This window comes from Diceros bicornis, chromosome 9, assembly GCF_020826845.1.
Source record: "Diceros bicornis minor isolate mBicDic1 chromosome 9, mDicBic1.mat.cur, whole genome shotgun sequence".
NCBI classification, from domain to species: Eukaryota; Metazoa; Chordata; class Mammalia; order Perissodactyla; family Rhinocerotidae; genus Diceros; species Diceros bicornis.
In genome coordinates this window covers 55,519,873-55,538,658 of record NC_080748.1, presented here as the reverse complement: position 1 = coordinate 55,538,658, position 18,786 = coordinate 55,519,873, and the positions used below count along the sequence as shown (strand labels likewise).

General features: G+C 36.8%; 1 protein-coding gene across 1 annotated transcript in view; it reads right to left on the bottom strand.

The window, feature by feature from the left end:
• The window catches only part of LMO7 (LIM domain 7), a 191,601-nt gene that overhangs the window by 16,057 nt on the left and 156,758 nt on the right, over positions 1–18,786 (bottom strand). The window contains exons 14-21 of the mRNA XM_058548316.1: positions 18,342–18,774; positions 16,342–16,650; positions 7,126–7,240; positions 5,896–6,057; positions 4,941–5,046; positions 3,908–3,969; positions 2,132–2,188; positions 253–278 (exon numbers count right to left, since the gene is read on the bottom strand). Coding sequence (XP_058404299.1) covers positions 253–278; positions 2,132–2,188; positions 3,908–3,969; positions 4,941–5,046; positions 5,896–6,057; positions 7,126–7,240; positions 16,342–16,650; positions 18,342–18,774 — 1,270 coding nt within the window. The remainder of the gene's footprint in view (positions 1–252; positions 279–2,131; positions 2,189–3,907; positions 3,970–4,940; positions 5,047–5,895; positions 6,058–7,125; positions 7,241–16,341; positions 16,651–18,341; positions 18,775–18,786) is intronic.

Genomic DNA, 18,786 nt, shown 5'->3' with positions numbered 1-18,786 from the left:
GACGAACACATTACTTCATTAAGTCATCTATTGAAGCACTTTTGCAATGTAAATTATTCATATCACCCTTTGCGTAAGCTGTACCAAAGGAGGGTTGGCTTTATATTTCAAGGGAAGTCTTTTCAATTTGGAAAGACTACTCCTTAATAAACTCTCATGCAACTTACAATAAAGGGAAGCAAAGCTACTGTGCATTAATCAGACCCATCAAGGTCATCTTATTTATTTCAAAAACAAATGGATACTACTTACATCAGGAACCACAGAATCCGAGCTTCCTGTATTGTAGCATGTGGGCAAGACAGAAAAAAAACACAATATAAGTCTTTTCATGTCTATGAAATATGTCCTTTCAGAAAGCTGTATCATTAACTGTTTCTATGCCAGTATACTAAGTGACATCAATGTTCTTTAAAATAGCAATAAATCCTTTTTTCTCTTTAGTTCCATCTATTTGCTACTCATCTTCCAAATTCAAAGTCAGTAAAAAAGAAGAAACTATGCAAAGCTACACCCTTGCTCTCAGTACTAGAGCTGGATCAATGGTGTATTTCTGAGAGGTTTCAGAGTTCTTTCATTAATAGACTGGGCCTACATAGTTTGGCCTAATTTAAAATTAAAAAAACATTTCAAATGTTACAACATCTACCAAATATTTTACTCACCACTATTCAATTACATGACAACTGCAAGTGACATTTTTCAGGCCTGCTTGCTAAAGAGCTACTTTTCTTGAATAAGCCATTACAACAAACATGTTCAAGAAACATTTCCCTCTCCTCTCCTGTTATTTGAAACACAAATATTCAACTTTGTGTGTTAACTTAGGGGCATAGTATTCTTCTTTTTACTCTTAGGGGGGCCTACATAAGTGTGTGTCTGTACGTAGTACAAAGATTACAAACAAGTAGCAAATTTCACAAAAATACACTAGCATACAGTATATTTAAGTTTTCCTGAAACCTCAGCTGTCAAATTACTCACTCACACAATTATATTTAAGAAAACTGCTTTGAGACTTAGGAAAATATTCTTCCCTAAAATAGCCTGTTGAAGAAAAGTGAGTAAAAATTAGAATAGAGAAAGAAAAGGAATTGCTTTATTTTAGCCAATTTGAGCTAGGAGTATCATACTGTATCAATTAAATTACCATCAAAAAACAGGAGTTTAACAAAAAAATATCAAAAACACTAAGGATACTGACACCAAGAGACCTTGCACATGCAGAGTTAGTAAGCTAATTCTATGTATGGTCAAAAGAGACCTTAATTCACCCAAGGAAGACTACTAGGAGATGAACACAAAATATACAAGTCCAGTAAATATCATGTTACAAGGCAAGTTTGATAATCTTAAAAGTAAGAAACAACAACATTTTAGACACCAACAGCACATTCCCCTCTGACTGTGCCATTGCATCTCAAATGTTGGATATTACTTTTAAGTTCTTGATAGCAAAACACAGCTCGAACCGCATTCATGAGACAGAGGTTAGACAAACGCAAAAGAGGAGGAGGCGCCACATGCACAGCACATCGCAGGGCAGCACTGCCCAACTACACCAACACCGAGAATCACAAAATGCGCTTGCTCGCAGAGGCAACAAAAATTTATCGACTTTTACTTTACTTCAACGTCATCAGAGCAGTCCTATTAACACTCCAAAGCCACCATCCCAAGAGCAATCAACAACTCTGCTCTTTATTAAGAGCATTTTCCATAACCAAAAATTAGAGTTTTTAAAAAGTTAGCCAATTATATGTTGGTGTAATCTAATAGTATGCAATTTATAGGAAGCATTAAGGCTTCAGTGAAATTCCTCATTTCTTACTGTCACCCAGTGGAAAGAAGTGTGTGTTTTAATGGCATCTCAATTTTTTTTTTTACTAAAAAAAAAAACTTCAGAAGTATACAAAGGACACGCAAAGACCCATTACCACAGAGGTAGACCCATGAACTGTAAGAAAAGCTTGATGACCCTGGGGAAAGAATGGAAATGGGTTATGTCGCTTGGTCACAGTGATGGCCAAAGTGAAGAGGCTCAGGGCCCAGCACCACAGACTATCAGGAAAGAGTGGAAAGTCAGAACAATTCCATGAAAAATACATGAATTGTTAGCTTGCTGGTTTACCTTGTTCAAAAAATTGTGATCGCCTTTTTAAGTTTTTCAAAGAAATAGGTTCAGATGCTAGTTGAAAAATACAAACAAACAAACAAAAAAATACATCAATACCATGTCATTCATTTTAATCTCTCACCACTGGAAAATGAAATGATACTTGATAGACCGTTCCAATTTGTAGCAATATTATTTTTAAAATGACAAAACTGATAGCCATAGAAGATATAGATTATTTCAATGCACAAGGACACATGAATTTCTAGTAGTCTATACTACATTCAAATTAGTAAAAGGAACTAATATTTTGATTAATAAATTTTAGCAGATAGCATCATAGTTTCACAGAAGCCAAAGTACCACCTTTCATGCTGGATCACACAGCTTTAGGGAAATGGAAATTAAAATTTTGTGCTTAAGTTAATCAATCCAAAATCTCTCCTAATACAAGGAGAATTGTTTGTACTAAGAGTTTAGATAGTACTGATGAGTAAAAAAGGAGCTGAAAAATAATGGGGAGGAGGACAAGAAAATAAATACCCAGAGAAAGATGAAATAAAAACAAATGCCAATATTAAAACATTCTTCTAAGTAAAATATTTTGCCCTAGTTTTCAAGATCTTATAGCCACTAACTTAAAGTAAATAGAGTTCAGTCAGATAAAAAAGAAAAACAAAACACTGACTTATCCTACAGATCTGTCGCAAGATGATGATTATACTTCGGTTTATTCATAAAATGTAAACGCAATTATTACTTGATACTAGTCCATGCTTACATATCTAAACACAACCCTCAAACAACCGGGGCTGCATATAGTCCCACAGTCACTAACAAGTTCAGTGTCTTATCAGTTTGCTTTGCCTGAGCCACTGGCAAAACAGGACCCCAACGTATTAGATTGAACATCACAAAGAAAAATAAGTCATGTTGGCTTAAAAAGCTCCTTTGATAAAGAATGTAATATAAAAATTAAAATATAGTTACTTCTAACTATCTGAAATTAAATACAAAGATATCAATAAAGGAATAAAAATTTACAAACTTGGTTTGGCTTTGACATAATGTATTAAAAACTGACAAACGCAGATTTCAAGCCACCAAACCACTGTGCAAATCCAGCCCCGTTCCTGGCAGTCTAGTCTCGTGATAAAAGAAGTTTCACCTTCTTTGGGTCTCTTTCCCTGCTGATGTGGACCAGATCTTATTGATTTCGTATGCCTAAGGAATAGCACACAGCATGTGGTAGCTGAATTATTTATGGACAGACAGAAGGAAAAGAGTGGTAACTCCATAATACAAAATTTCCCTAGATACATATGCCTGCTTTTTCATTACATATGGGTACTTTTGCTAACAATTATTAGTGCCATTGGCACTTCCCTATTAATACTAACCGCCTCCAAGCTTGTCCCTTTCACGACAATAAAGGGGAAAGAAAAATACAAAACGATGAACCAAGTTACCTAAGACTCCCTTTGCCAGCATACCATAGCAAGAAGGTTGACGGCCTTGGGAAAACCAGTCTGTCTTATTTGGCTTAGACACACAGGCACTCAAAGCTCCTGGACATGCTGCCAAAGTTTTGTTTGCAGTTCCTGGACTCTTCAACACTCGAACTGAGCGCCCTGCCACCTGGCTGCAATTGGATCTGTGTGCTAACGTTTTAGTTTCAACTTGCAGTGGATTGGTTTCTCTTTCACTCCCAGATATTAATGTTATAATAGCAGAACTTGAATGCTATGACTTTTCCTATATAACAAATTAAGTTATAATGGTGATGTTTACCTTTTGATTCAAAAGTATTGCTTTCGTCATGAATTCCATTGATTTCCTTGGATTCAGTATTCCGGAAAAGAAAAATGCCAGTTAACAACCTTCCCTCCAATTGGACTTTGGGCTTAAATAATGCATTTCCCAGTAGAGAAAATATCTTTTAACAAGACGAATTTTTCTCAATATTAATGTATTCCCTACAGCCTCTCATATAAAATAGAGACTTAGTTTTTTCATTATTCTTTACTATTTGTGGAAGGATTAATGACCAGATGCGAGCATGAATGGCTTTAAGTTCAATCGGTCAGTAATTTTCTAAGAAACATGATAAGCCAAATCATTAGTCCATTGGGCTTATTTTTATGAGTAAGCAATATATTCATATAGGATTCTCTAACATTTAAACTTTTTCTTACACAATGTAGTAGGATCTCCTTTCTTAGATAAAAAGAAGTATCTCAGGATAACAACAATTATATCTAGGACTCCATATAAACATTCGAAAATTTAAATTGTATTATTGCTTTGATACTCAGAAAAATTTCTACATTATAATTATTTTTAATCGATTAATGTAACTGAGTATCTCTTAACCACATACGTAAGTTTACGCATTAAATTCACCCACACAAGAACTAAAAACACTTTATGAGGTTTTAAATTGAACACAATTACTATACTTATTTTACCAGTAAAGACTAAAGAAAACAGAAAAGTTAGAGTGTATAATTCTACATAATTACTATTTCACATTCACAAAGATCTGCAAGATGGGTATATGATGAAAGACTGATAAGAAATACCTGCAAAACAACACTATGGGATCTTTTGATTTTACCCTTATATAACTATTACTCTAATTATTAATGGGTAATGCCTTATTATTTTCGAACATACATTTTATTCTCATTACTATAAATTACTTTCCAATTATTTGTTTTTAAAGTAGTATCAAAATTGTTCAGACAAAAATTCTTTTCCCCACACACAATTCCTACGGCTGCTTTGCTCTATACAAGTACTCCCACTTCTCAAAATACTTACAGAATTCCGAAGGCTTTCTGAGAAATCAGTCATTACTGATAGATTTGAAGATTTGTCTGAGTTGTAAATTCCAGAAGTTGCATCAATCCACTTTGTTTCAGGTGAACCTATAATTTTGGTAGCCATACTGGTGAGATTGAGGGTTTTATGCCGTTTAAATGGCAGGGAAGGTTGGTCTTTGCCCCAGTCTGATTGGCACACGAAGATCAAGAAATGAGTACACATAAATGTTGAAGTGGAAAGAACAAAGTTACTGAATGCACATATACAAAATACACAAAACATATACAAGACAGACAGACAAATCAGTGTGTGAAAGAAGTGAAGAGTTTAGGGCCTTTACCAACAGATTGCCTTCCAAAAACACAAGGGTTAGATCATGTTAATAATGAAAAGACTAGCAAATTTGCTGAATCTTTCTGTAAACCAGGACTGGATATTATTGTTCGATATCATAAGTTGGTAGGTTTGGGGAGGCTTAATGCCCTCCCCCATCAAACCTCCACAACTAAGAAACACAGTAACGGAATGTATGACAGTTCCTTGAGAATGAATAACAAGAATACGACCTACCATGTTTTCTCTTACAGTTACAGTTACAATGCTGTAGAGAAAGTTAAATCATAGTGTAATTCTAATACTCAACATTATTATATGACTCTCAAATGCACATACAATCACAATAGCCTTGAGTTGATATTTGCATTCAAAGTCAGTCCAGCATATAAATCAGTCAATAAAGAACACAGAATTCAGTAAATTTACTAGTGAAAAGTTTTCAGACAGAATATTCAAGGAGGTATCATTCAAGAGTTGTCTCAACATAACCACAAAACATCTTTAAGCCAAAAAGTAAAACGCAAAGAAAAAAAGTTATTAAAGCAAGCTGTTATAACCACTTGCCAAAGACCAGTTCCCAATTTAGAAAGCCAAACACAGTGGTAAAACCAACTCACCAGACTTTCCATAACGCCTGATATCCATTACTAGGTTTCCAGTTTCTTGAGCATTAGCCATGGTTTCCTCCCACTCTTTTGTGTCCTTATATGAAAACTTGGTGTTGTTAATAGCAATAATTTCATCATCTACCTGTAGCTGACAAAATTCTGCAGCGCTACCTAAATAAAGCAAAATAAATAAAACCACCAATAAAAAAGAAACACATTTGACTAGTCATGGCTTATTTAAATTAAGGAAAAAATGACTTCTTAATCTCAATTAACCATTTCTCATATTTTTTCAGGTGGAGAAGAGTCACAAAATTTCTTCAAGTTATCGAATATTTGAGTAGCTACAACATAAAAGCAACCAAAGGCATTTTTACTCTATAGGATGTATCTTCATTAACATTTAAAGGAGAAATAAGCTCATCTGTTCAATAAAATTTCTTTGTTAACATAAGAAAATTTTAAATTATCCTTAAATTAAAAATGTGAAATACACTGCACTTTAATTGAGCTTCCAAATAAAACTGCACTCTGGAATAGGGAAGAAAACAGGGCTGCTTAAAATTACTACTTACCATTATCTAATTAAAGCAGTCTTGAAATTTTAAAGGAATAACCAGAGTCAGCATGCAATTTTATATAGCTAAAATACGTAAATGAGGAACTCCTCTTAAATACAATAGATTTCATTTTAATTTTATGGCTTGTGGTAATATTTTGCTATGAGTTTCTAGGCTTGACTTGGTATAACCCTGGGCGGGGGGGGGGGGGAGTGAGGGGGGGCAATCCTTTTGTAAAAGTCCCAAAGCATCCTGAGGAGTCCATGAGCAATAGATATATTAGGATGCTCAGAAAACATCGATTTATTATACAGCATGTATATATCTACCACAAACACAGCTGATCAGGGAAAGTTCCTTCTGAATCTTCAATTAAAGTATTGTTTGCTAGCATTTCCAGATATTAAGCCTAAAATTTTGACAAATGAATTCTATAAAAGTCACAAAATTAAGACTCTGCAAAAGTAAAATGAATTAGGCAAGGAGAACAAACAGTATATAATTTGTAACCCCAACTCCTGGTCTCAGGGAAGAGGATGCATCATCTCACTTTACTGCCACATTTTTCACTTGTGTTTTCTCCTCCTAAATCAAATAAACTAATTTCTGTGGGAGTTTTTGAACAGCAGAGAATAACAAGGGGGAAAAAATTTCAGTAGAGCTAAATTCTATGATTTACCTGCTTCAACTGATGCTACGAAGATCCCGGAAACATCCCATTTTACTGTAAACCCAAAGTCAAGGCCATTCCCAGGCGTCTGGTTTATGCTGATTCTCATATCGCTGAACTGATCCTGAAAACAAACATGAAACGGTGGTATCATGTGTCCCTGGCACCCACAAGGAGGAAAGTCTATCCACAAAAGAAGACAGGCTGCAGACAACGTACACTGAATGACTTCATTATAAACCAGAAGCTTCATTCTTTTTTCCTTGGGTTTGCTAGAACTTTCATTTATGTAAATATCACCACGTTAATTTTTCTGCTAAAATAAGGGAAACCTTCATATCAGTAAGTGTTTTTCTTCACATTAATACTATAAATTAGTTGGCCATTGATAAAGATTAGGTTTTTGCTCACCATACAACTGGGTCTCATTTACAGACCATCTGTTATTACTCAGGAATGAAATTGAGTAATTTAAATATCATTTTAAAAAATGCTACCATATTTATTTTAAAAACTACCTCTCCAACATTTAACATATTTAGCTGAATAATTTCAAGGGATTCACAGACACATAACTCAGCTACCAGTAGTGCTCATCTAGGACTGGTACCATCCTCTAATGGGCACCTGAAGTTTGGGCAAGGCATTTTTGCTTGCCCCACTGCCAAAGGAAAATTTACGGGTAAAGGCAGAGCTGCTACACCAGATGCAAAACGCACAACTATGTCATCCCTGAGGAAGTCCCCGTAAGATGCCAAAAGGGCCTCTACTGAGACACCCTGAACTACAGGTCATAACTTCCTTGAAGAAACATCAGCCCATAAACCCAAAACCAACAGCCTCTTGGATAACAGACAGAACTCTCCTTCCATCTCCATCACTACACTACACAGCAACAAATTCAAAATTTCACAGACTTTCTTAAGCCATTTTCCAAAACAACCATTTTAAGTTTTACAGTATACTATTGTCTGTGAAAAATTTAATTATCTTTCACAATTTATGTGTTTTGTTTTGGGAATGCAGCATATATGAATTTTAACATAATGAGTTCCTCAGACTCTTTGATTCATAATCATAAAGAACGTAGACTTAACTGCTTTAAAAATAAAATTCTTCCTAAAGCCATTTTATTTTCCAGAAAATGACCTACAACTTCTCCATTTTAATTTGGCAGTTACACTCAAACCTAGGGCCAACTGGGCAATTCATAAAGCTTTATGCCTAAGCTTTTCCACCTCTAAAACAAGTTTTAAATCCAAGTGACAATATTCTGAGAAAAACTGTGATAATACATAAGAATTAGAAGGAAGGTGCTGAATAAATAAAGGATTGAGAACTTACTATGATACATGGACACAGAAGTTAAGGGCCATAACAGTAATCACTTATTCATTTGTTCTACGTTTATTGTGCATCTATTGTGTATAAGACATAGTGCTTAGCACTTTAGGAAATAAAGACAAATTAGGCAATGTCCTTGCAAAGGTGAATTAGGCATTGTCCTTGCTTTCTAGAAGTAATCAACTGTTCAACAGTGGGTATGGGATTTTCTTAAGTAAGAAAAAAATATATTTACAGCTAATAATATAGAAAAGTGTTCATCATAAAGCTTGTAAAGCAGCTGAAATATGGGAACCCAGATATAGACAGTGAGAACACTCATTAATAATCAGCCTGATGAACACCAACCTCCAGAATAAAACTGCTATGAATAGAAAAAATTACCAGTTAGTTCCACTTCTTAACCAAAACCACCATGCACTTAAATTAGAGATGACTCAATGAAAATAAGTGGTCATCTTCACCACTCTTACCAAAAAAAAAAAAAAACCCAACTTAAAGCCAATTAAAGTTCAGAATCTATTGTTACATAAAGGCAGAGAGACAAATGATGGGTTAGATATTCAAGATGCTAATTGAGGTTTTTTATCTTAAAGAATAAAAGACAGGATGGAGTTTTAATAAGTAGTCCCAAACTACATAAAGAATACTTTGTGGGAGACAGTAAGTGAATATTATCCTTTTCTACCAAACACAGGATAAAACAGAATGAGCTTAAGCCATAGATGGAAGAATCTCAATTTTATTAGACCAGAAGAATTGCCCCACAAAGGGCTGCTCTTACCTTGGAAATAAAGAAATCTCTACTTGAACACATTAAACAAAAGGGCAGATAAACACTTCTCTGAAATAGTTGACAGAGGACAGTCTCACCAAGGTTATAGCCTGGCAGACTGTAGATGTGTGGGTCCTTGGGGCCGTACACAGGCAGAGGAGGAGAGAGCCACATGACCAATTACAGGTCCATTTCTGTCAATAACAAGGTAATCTCAGGCATGCCACTGAGTCTGGCAGACCCTTTTAACGACGACATTGATTTTCAAGCTTTTTGTTTTTCAAAACCCTATTTTTCAAATGAAAATCTTATGCAGACCACCTTCCTCCCAAACCAATATATAGAAAGGATTAAAGTGAGTGGCTGTAGTTTCAAGGTAAGGGCCCCAGAGACTCACCGTGATGGCAGTCCCTCAGGCCTCTCTGTGGAATCTCTGGGTTCTTGCATTAGGTTACCCCTGAGACTCCTTGCAGGGGAACATATCTACAACTATAATCAAGTATAAACTATTCAACAATGATTTCAGTTAGGATTTCTACTTCCTTCTTTATCTCTGCAAAATAGATGCCGCATGAGTATCCTACAAAGGATTCATGCTTCGGAAGATGATAACGGAAGCACTACTTTTTGAACTGGATGGAACCAGGAATATAAATTATTGGGGGCAATCTAGATTCTTGATAACTGATAAAGAACTATCCCAAGTGGTTTGAGTTGTCTGGAAAATATAAAGTATTAGTTATCTACCAAAATATCAGTATTTAAACATAATTTCCCTCTAATTAGATATTAAATAGAAGTACACAATGAAAGCCCGAACTTTTTAAACAAAAACATGATGATCTGGAGTAGCAAAGATTAGATTTATTTTGGGGATATCTGATGATAAGATTCTCCTATCACCACAGGTGGAAATTAATGAAAAACGGGGTCAATCTTACGTACTAACAACTCAGAAAGCTATTCCCCCTAAACTTTTTCAATTAAATAAATATGTTGACCTAAGGGAAAGCTACTTACGTTGATAAAATTAAATAAAACACTAAAATATTCACACTCTAAAGTCATAAATAACAGGAAATACATAATCGTTGATTTCTGTACACACGGTTCTTTAGTGTCTTTTCTTCAGGGTCTTAGTGGGATGAGAACATAACTGAGTAGCCCTCAAATCATAGTGCTGTTCTAGCACTGGAGCTACTCTCCTTCACCAAAGACGTGTCTATACCTACTTTCTCCACTTCTCTATTTCAAAGAGGCAGGAGGTGTTTCCAGCCCTACCACTTTAGTCAACCCATTCCAAGCTTATCTCTTACCTACCAAACCCATTTTTCAGTCCTCATCCTACCTTGCACTACCAACTATTCTTGCGTTCAGAAACCATCTTCTAAGTCACCCATTATTCCACCTTCTCCTGCCTTTTTCCTCCAACTCTCTGGCAACTTCTCAGTGTCATTAGTGTGTTCCTCTTTTTCTATTTTCACTTTGTTGTTGTTGTTTTTCCCTAGTCAATCTCCCATCTTTTTGACTAGAAGCTTTCTTGAGTAACTTTCGTCACTGCTATGTCTTCAACTACTGTCTAAGTCCAACATATCCAAAATCAAATTCATTATCTTCCTCCCCAGACTATTCTTCCACCTCTTGTTTTTCACATATTGGTCAATTACATCACTATCTAACCAGATGCCCAAGTTAGAAATACCAGGTTCTTTCAGGGACTCTTCCTCCTTTCCTTTTCCTAACTACTCCCTACCTAGCTCCACACAATGGTCTTCACTCTCTACCACACACATGTACTTAATGAAGTGCTATCAAGTTCACAATCCATAAATCCATCTTGAATCACCCTGTCCTTCCATCCTTCTTCAGGTTATCTTAGTTTGGGTCATGGTCTCCCCTCTAAACTACTGTGGTCACCTCCTAACAGGCTTGCCTGCCTCTAGCCCTTCTTTACCTCTGTCTTCCACACAGCTGCCAGAAATTTAGTTACAAAACATGCTGATTATTATATCACACTCCATTTTAAAATTGCTGGTAGCTCCTTACTGCCTACTGGGTAGATTTCAAACTACATTTCAGAAACAGATTCAGTTCTGAAAAGTTTCAATAAATATATACTTTTCCTCAAAACAATTTTAAGAATGATTATCTTTATGGATCAGAAGATATTTCAGTCCCTATTGACACTAAAATTCTAAAGACATAGCAAAATTAAAATAAGTCAACATTTGGTGTTTTATCTATACATAAGGCAGTTCTCAAATTTGAGCAAGTCATATTTCAAAAAAAATTAGGGTCAGAGAAATAGCAATTGTGGACCAATTTAACCAGCCTGGGGCAAGTTACATAACTTTCAAATCTCAAGTATCTCATTAGTAGAAGTCGGGATAATACCACCAACTTAGTAAGGCTATTTAGAGGATTAAATGAAGCATTTAAAAGGTGCCCAGGCACATGGTTGATGCCAAGTAATTACCTTCTTTTTCTCATGGAAACAATGTTATACATGACATATATGCTAGTTAAGCAGTTTCCAGATCAACTAAAGAAAATGCTGTTTAACTCTCACATACTTAGCTCTTAAGCCAATAGAACCCAGTCAGCATTCAACAAATACTTACAGATCCAGACACTGTGCAGGCAGTGAGCAAGACAGGCTTGCTTCTTACCCTCAGAGAGTAGGGTCTAGTGAAGTAAAATGCATGATATGAAGTTGTGATAAGGTAAGCCCTGGGTGCTATTAAAACAGGCACTTTTCATAGGCTTGGGAACCTGGAAACGGACATTTAAAAAGCTTTCTTCCTTCCATATGTATAATCCTACTCTGGGCACTGATTTAAAAAATCTGGGGCAAAGGTTCCAAAATGTGAGTTTGGATGGGGTTTGAGAGCAGAGGGCTATAACAGGACAAAAGGGAACAAAAACCTGTAGGCAACATCAATTTGCGGAAAAATCTGAAAGCTACATCTGAGAGGCAGTTGGAGGAGAATGAAGGACTCTGCGAGTCATAGTCTCTCTCCTTGCTAGGAGTCACCCCTGGCAGCCTGCATTGGCAAGGGAGGCACATAAAGAAGCAATACCACAAGAAAAGTAGGGAGGAAGAGGGAATAGAGAGGAATAAAACCCCCAGCTCAGCAATGGAGATGCGAAAGAAATTCCTTTGGGCAGATTTTAAACCAAGTTACATTAAGCTCTTTCCTTCATTATGTCTTTCCTGCTTCATGGTATGAACCAACTTATTACCACAATTCTGTGATAGGCTCCTAACCAGTCTTTGCCCCCAGACTTCATTTCCTTAACATAATTCTATGTAGCATCACAGTGCTTACATTCCTAAAACACCTCTTAATCTTAAAATTCCCAAATTAAAGAACCTATAAGGACCTAAATTACCTGCTGGATCAAGTTCATACTTCAGTCTAGTAATCAAGGCCTTGAACGCAATTCAACTCAGTAAATACTTAAGTGCCAACTATGCATAAAGACTGTGGAGGGTATAAAGAATACCAGTGAAAGAGAAACTATGAACATATGGAACAAGGAAGAATTCATCAAGGGAAACTGGCAAAAGGTGAAAAGTTCAGTTCCAACTATGGGGAGGAGATATCTTGATTTACGAAAGAAGTGACTCTCCTGGGTTTTGAAGGAACAGGATGACTTCAAAAGACAGAGACAGGTGAAATGAACATTTTCAAATGAGGCAACAATAAGAACAAATATATGTGATGTGTTCCTGAAAGTATACAATGTGTTCAAGAAAAGGCAAGCAGTCTCACATGGCTAGAACACTCACTTCCCCTCTCTTTCCCACAACATAGTGTGGTGTAGACGACCTTGAGTCAGACTGCCTAGGTTCAAATCCTGATTCCACCACTCAATAGCCTGCATGGCCTTGGACAAGTAACATGACCACTCCATGCCTCAATTTTCACAACTATAAAACAGAGAAAAGAGGGTCACTGAGAGGATTAACTAAGACAACGCCCTGAAGCTTAGCTGGCACATGGGAAGCACTCAAATGTTAGCTGTCACAGTACTACAAAGGGGGTTTGGGGCCAGTCATGAGGGACCTCAGTATTCCCAGGTGCTTTGAACTTCATCAAACAGACCACAGAGGGCCACTGGAGTCTTTGGAGCAGAGAAAATACTGAGTCCAGCCCGGCATCATGCAAGTTAATCTGATGCCAGCCTGTGCGGCATGCATGAATACGAGTGACTCTTTACAAAGTGTTTGCATTGATGGGGAAAGGGCCTGAATCATGGTAGTGAGGCAGGGATAGAAAAGAACATCAAGGGAGATTCTGGAGCAAGAAATTAAAGGACATTACCAGCTAAAGGGGGAAGTAAGAAAGAGAAAGAAGACCTGAAGAACACTCACAAAGCTACCAAGACATGTAGATGTTCAGCCACACACCATTTTTGGTTATTCTCTGAACTCCTAGAATTATAGTTTGGACAAGAGTTTGGAGGAGTGTTGCATATGCCCTTGACAGACTGGTCATCGGCCATTTTGTACAGTCACAGCCCTTCACCCAGTCAGTAAGCTCTCAGTGATGAGAGCAGAGTGATGCTACATAAGCTACTTTCCTCCTACCACAGAAGTGGACACACCAAGCATCTCGGGGATAGGCAAGTCGCCGTATGATATACACATATGTTCAAGAATTCCAATCTCTATGCTTTTTAAATAAAGCTTAATTCTGCTTGATGCCAGCCTTGGTGGTCCAGTGGTTAAGATTCAGCATGCTCACTGCCGCAACCTGGGTACATTTTCCCGTCAAGAAACCACACCACCTATCTGTCGGTTGTCATACTGTGGCAGTGGCTGTGAGCTGCTGTGATGCTGAAAGCTATGCCAGCAGTATTTCAAATATCAGCAGGGTCACCCATGGTGGACAGGTTTCAGCAGAGCTTCCGGACTAAGACACGCTAGGAAGAAGGACCTGGCCACCCACTTCCGAAAAAACTGGCCATGAAAACCCATGAACAGCAGTAGAGCATTGCCTGATATCACACCGAAAGGTAAGAGGATGGTGCAAAAAAAGACCTGGCAGAGTTCTACTCTGCTGTCTTCAGGGTCACTAGGAGTTGGAATTGACTCAACGGCACTAACAACAAAATTTTGCTCAGTAGAACATCATTTTCAGTTTGATTACAAAGGAGCATAAATCCATTAATGATGAAACCTGAAACCATGCCATGTTAATTCAGCTTCCTCTGAATTGCAATAACCTGGAACACACCCACACACCTCCCTTAGCCTCTTTTTCTTAATCCGTGGATGCAGCTAGTCAGCTGCCACCCCCAGGGAGTTACCACCACCTGGCTCACCATACATTCCTCAGGCCGTTTTGTTGGATTTGCTATTGAAAAAGTGAAGCCAAACACACAAGTCCATAAAACAAAAGACCCCTTGCTTCTGTTTTCAGTATTCATCCATAGGTATCTTAGGTTCACCAAGTATAATACAGGCTATTGTTCTCATCCATCGAAACTTACGATGCTAATTACAGCTTTCCCTCAGTATCTGCAGGGTACTGGGTTCCAGGATGCCCCCCACCACGGATACCCAAATCCACAGATGCTCAAGTCCCTTACATAAAATGGGGTAGTATTTGCAGATAACCTATGTACATCCTCCTGTACACTTTAAATTATCTCTAGATTACTTATAATACCTAATACAATGTAAATGCTATGTAAATAGTTGTTATACTGTATCATTTAGGGAATAATGACAAGGACGCAACGCAAAGGTTGCGTTCAGTATAGACGCAACCATTGCAGGCCTTTCGATCCACAGTTAGTTGAATCAGCAGAAGCAGAACCCCAAGATACAGAGAGCTGACTGTACATATTTCCAATTTTTTAAAAATGGAGTAACAAAGTAATTTACAGCAAATGATTTTAGAGGAATGAAGAAATAGTTTAAATATGTTTGTAAATATGCATGGGAAAAACTGAAAGAAAGATACCTGAACACTAACAGATTATCTCTAAATGATGAGATTACCAGTGATTTTTATTATGTATACTTTCCTGCACTTCCAAATTTTCTCAAGCACATAGTACTCTATAATCAGAAAAAAAAAATCCTCAACTTGTAAAGCTTTCCTGTACTAATAAAAATCTAATAATAAATATGCTATATCAAATTATTTCACATAAAGTTATTTCCTTAATATAACTTAGGCCAAGTTATATACTTTATGTTGTACCTTGGAAAACAAATACATTCTAGTAAGGCTCCAGAGAATGCTAGACTAAGTCAAAGAACCGCAAAAGCTCCTCCACGCTAAGGAATTCATACAACCATCAAATTGCTTAACAAGGGTCTTTTCTGTCCACTAGACAACCAACAACTTTTTAGCCTACATGTAAAACACAGTAAAAGAACACTCACTACCTAATAATTGTCTTAAGTCATCTATCGGGATTTTAAGTAGGAAAAACTACAAATGCCTCCGTCATTCTTTATCTGATGGTTTATTTCGTTTGGACTCCAAATGTGAAGGAACACAAATGTCGTACTGTAACTATGACATTCGTATGCCATGCTGTAACATTTAGAGACAAGGAGTGGTATAAAATTCTAGACTTTCTAAAGTAAAAATTAGTATTAAAAGTCACTAGAATATGATAGAAAAAGAAACACCATGTCCCTAGAGGCCAGCACCTCTGGTGTGAACCAATTTCTCCTTGTGGCCAGTTAATTTCCCAGAGAAGGGGCTTTTATTACCCATTTATCTATTAGACCTGCATCTAAAACCTCTCGAGTGATTCCTGCACCTGAACCCGGGACTGTTGAGCAGCAGTAGTGCAAGGCAACAGCTGCTCAACTGGGGAGTAGAGAGAAAAAGCAGCCACAACGCAAAGGGATCAGTCCAAAAAATCTCAATGCACCCATATCACAAGGGTTATCTGGATCCATAAATCCAGAGTTAGAAGAGACCTACTTCCTCCAAGATCTGTTGAAAATAAAATGCAATCTCATTTTCCACATTATCAGCCCAGACTATAATGCCTAGAGATTTTGAAACATGGTTTCCAAATTTAAATAGTTAGGTTTCAGAGTAGCAAGTGATAAGGAGCCTTCCCAAACTCACCTGTGATCCTGAAACCTCTGTCTCTGGAGAGCTTCTCCCTTCTCCAGGCTCAGACATTAAATCAGGGACACATGTTGAAGACAATGTGGCTTTCGAAGTGGCGGCCTGGTCCTGGGAAAGAGATGAGAAGGAGGGTATAGGAGAGGGCGACCTCATCACAGCTTCTCCCGCTACTGCTGTCTCTCTCTCGCTGGACCAGCTGGAAGCAGTCTGGCTTGTGGTGGGTTTTTGTGCAGAGGTGCTGACCAAACTGATTTGAGTTCTCCTAACGCCTTCTACATCTCCATTGTACTTCCAAGCATCATCCATCTAAATAGGAAACATCATTTTAAACTTGGTATTCTGTTAGCTTTATTTCTGTTTAAAAAACATTACATTTTAAATTTGTAACAGTAACATACACCTCCCACAGCAAAGCAACTATTGCTAAAAGGCTGGAGCACAGTCCTTCACACCAACAGATATGCACATATGTAGTGGGCGGGGTAGTTGTCTTTACAAAAGTGTTCATATTATAAACAGATTTCTGAAACTTGTTTTGCTCTTTTATATCCTTCCAGGTCAACAGATAGAACTCTAAACTTTTGAATTGTTGAATACTCCATAGTACAGATGTCAACCGTTAATTCATTTGCTATGCATTCAATGTTGTTTATAGTTTTCTGTAACTTCCAAAATACTGCAACCAATACCCACATCTCTTTATAATGGGAAATTTTTATAGCACAGGTTCCCAAAAGTAGACTTGCTGAGCCAAAAGATATTTATATATATATTATAAATGCAAATTATATATCTCTCTTAAATTGTAGCAATGCACTCCCAAAGTAACGTATAAGACTGTTTCTCTGCATCCTTGCCTAGACATTTTGAATGTTTTAAATCTTTGTGAAAAGTTGTACACCTCATTCTTGCTCTAATGAGGTTGATCATGCCTCTATGTGCTTTATGTTAGCCATTTAAATGTCCTCTCCCTTGAACTGGCTATTCACTTCTACCTCCATTTATCTACTGTTTATCTTTTCCTTATCAATTTGTAGGAGCATTTTAAATCTTAGGGATGTTAACCCTATATCTATAATACATTTTACTAGTGTTTTTCTAAGTCTATAAATTGTCTTTTGACTATCTTAATAGTGTTTATCATATAAACTTAATTTTATGTTGTCCAATATGTCTTTATTTTACTTAATATAATGGTCAGGAGTTTCCTGACTAGCTTAGGGAAGTTTCCCTCACTTCAAATATTTTTTTAATCAAATTTTTTCTCTTTTAGATTTTAGGATTCTACATTGGCAGAGGTAAAAGGAATATGAACACTGGTCTTCTTAAGGAAGTATTGCTTCCTTTTACATAATTAAAATTAATACACCCACTTTCAGGTATGTGGGCTGCTTCATTCTCAGGGCAAATGATTCCATATTCTATATTCTTAAAAATCCTAATAGATATATGTGTGTGTGTTGTATGTATGTATGTATGTATGTATGTATGTGTGTGTGTGTGTATAACCATGAGATACATTTTAATAACTACATTCAAACATATCAAGTTCTAATGAAGTGGGAAATCAGGAAAAACAGAAATTTCTACATAAGCACCTGAAAATATTTAGGTTAAACCACATGAAATTGCTGCTTTGTAGGTCAAAAAGAACTGACTACTGGCAACTTCATGTAGTTCAACCTAATACTTTATAAAAACTATATTTGAGAAAATAAGACTAAAAAATAAATGCTCTGCCTTAGGAGAATGTAGCTTATTCATTCTTTAAAATGTATCAGCCCTCCTTTCATTGCATTTAAAGTTTAATCAATTCTGGATCGTTGCTATATTTTAAGCATTAAATGTCTATTGAACCCAAATTGGCTAAAATAAAATTGTTTTATATATAAGTTATGTACATTTTACACAGCAAGCTTATGTAACTCAAACTTCTGCACAAGTTCACCAACATGTTGCTCTTGAGAAAGGACTACGTGAACTGGGAGCATGTTTACCGTGTAGGATCTTGGGAGGGATGAGATTCCCCTTGACTGCGAGCCAAAAGGTCTCGGTGCAACCACAGATGTTAACCTGGCTGTATCAGCTCTCTGGTAACTTCTAGGGAGAGAAGCTGAAACTCGAGTCATCTCCATCTGTGTACTCAGTGAACGCAGAGAAGACAAAGAGGCTGGGCCTTGTTCTTCCAAAGAGCTTTTAGACGGAAGCTGAGTTTCAGCTGTTATGGTCTCCTCTCTTTTTGCAGAAGTTGTAGAATCTTGTTTAGGAATTTCTGTAGGATAAGTCGTTCCCTTCTCTTCTTCTCTTTGACTCTGGTAACTCATTTCTGACATAGCCAATGTAGAGGGAAGTTTTTCTTCATTCAATATATCATCATCAGAATATATCCTCCTCCTCAATGTAATCGTAGACATTTGGTTTCGGGACTCCCTTAGCAGAAAG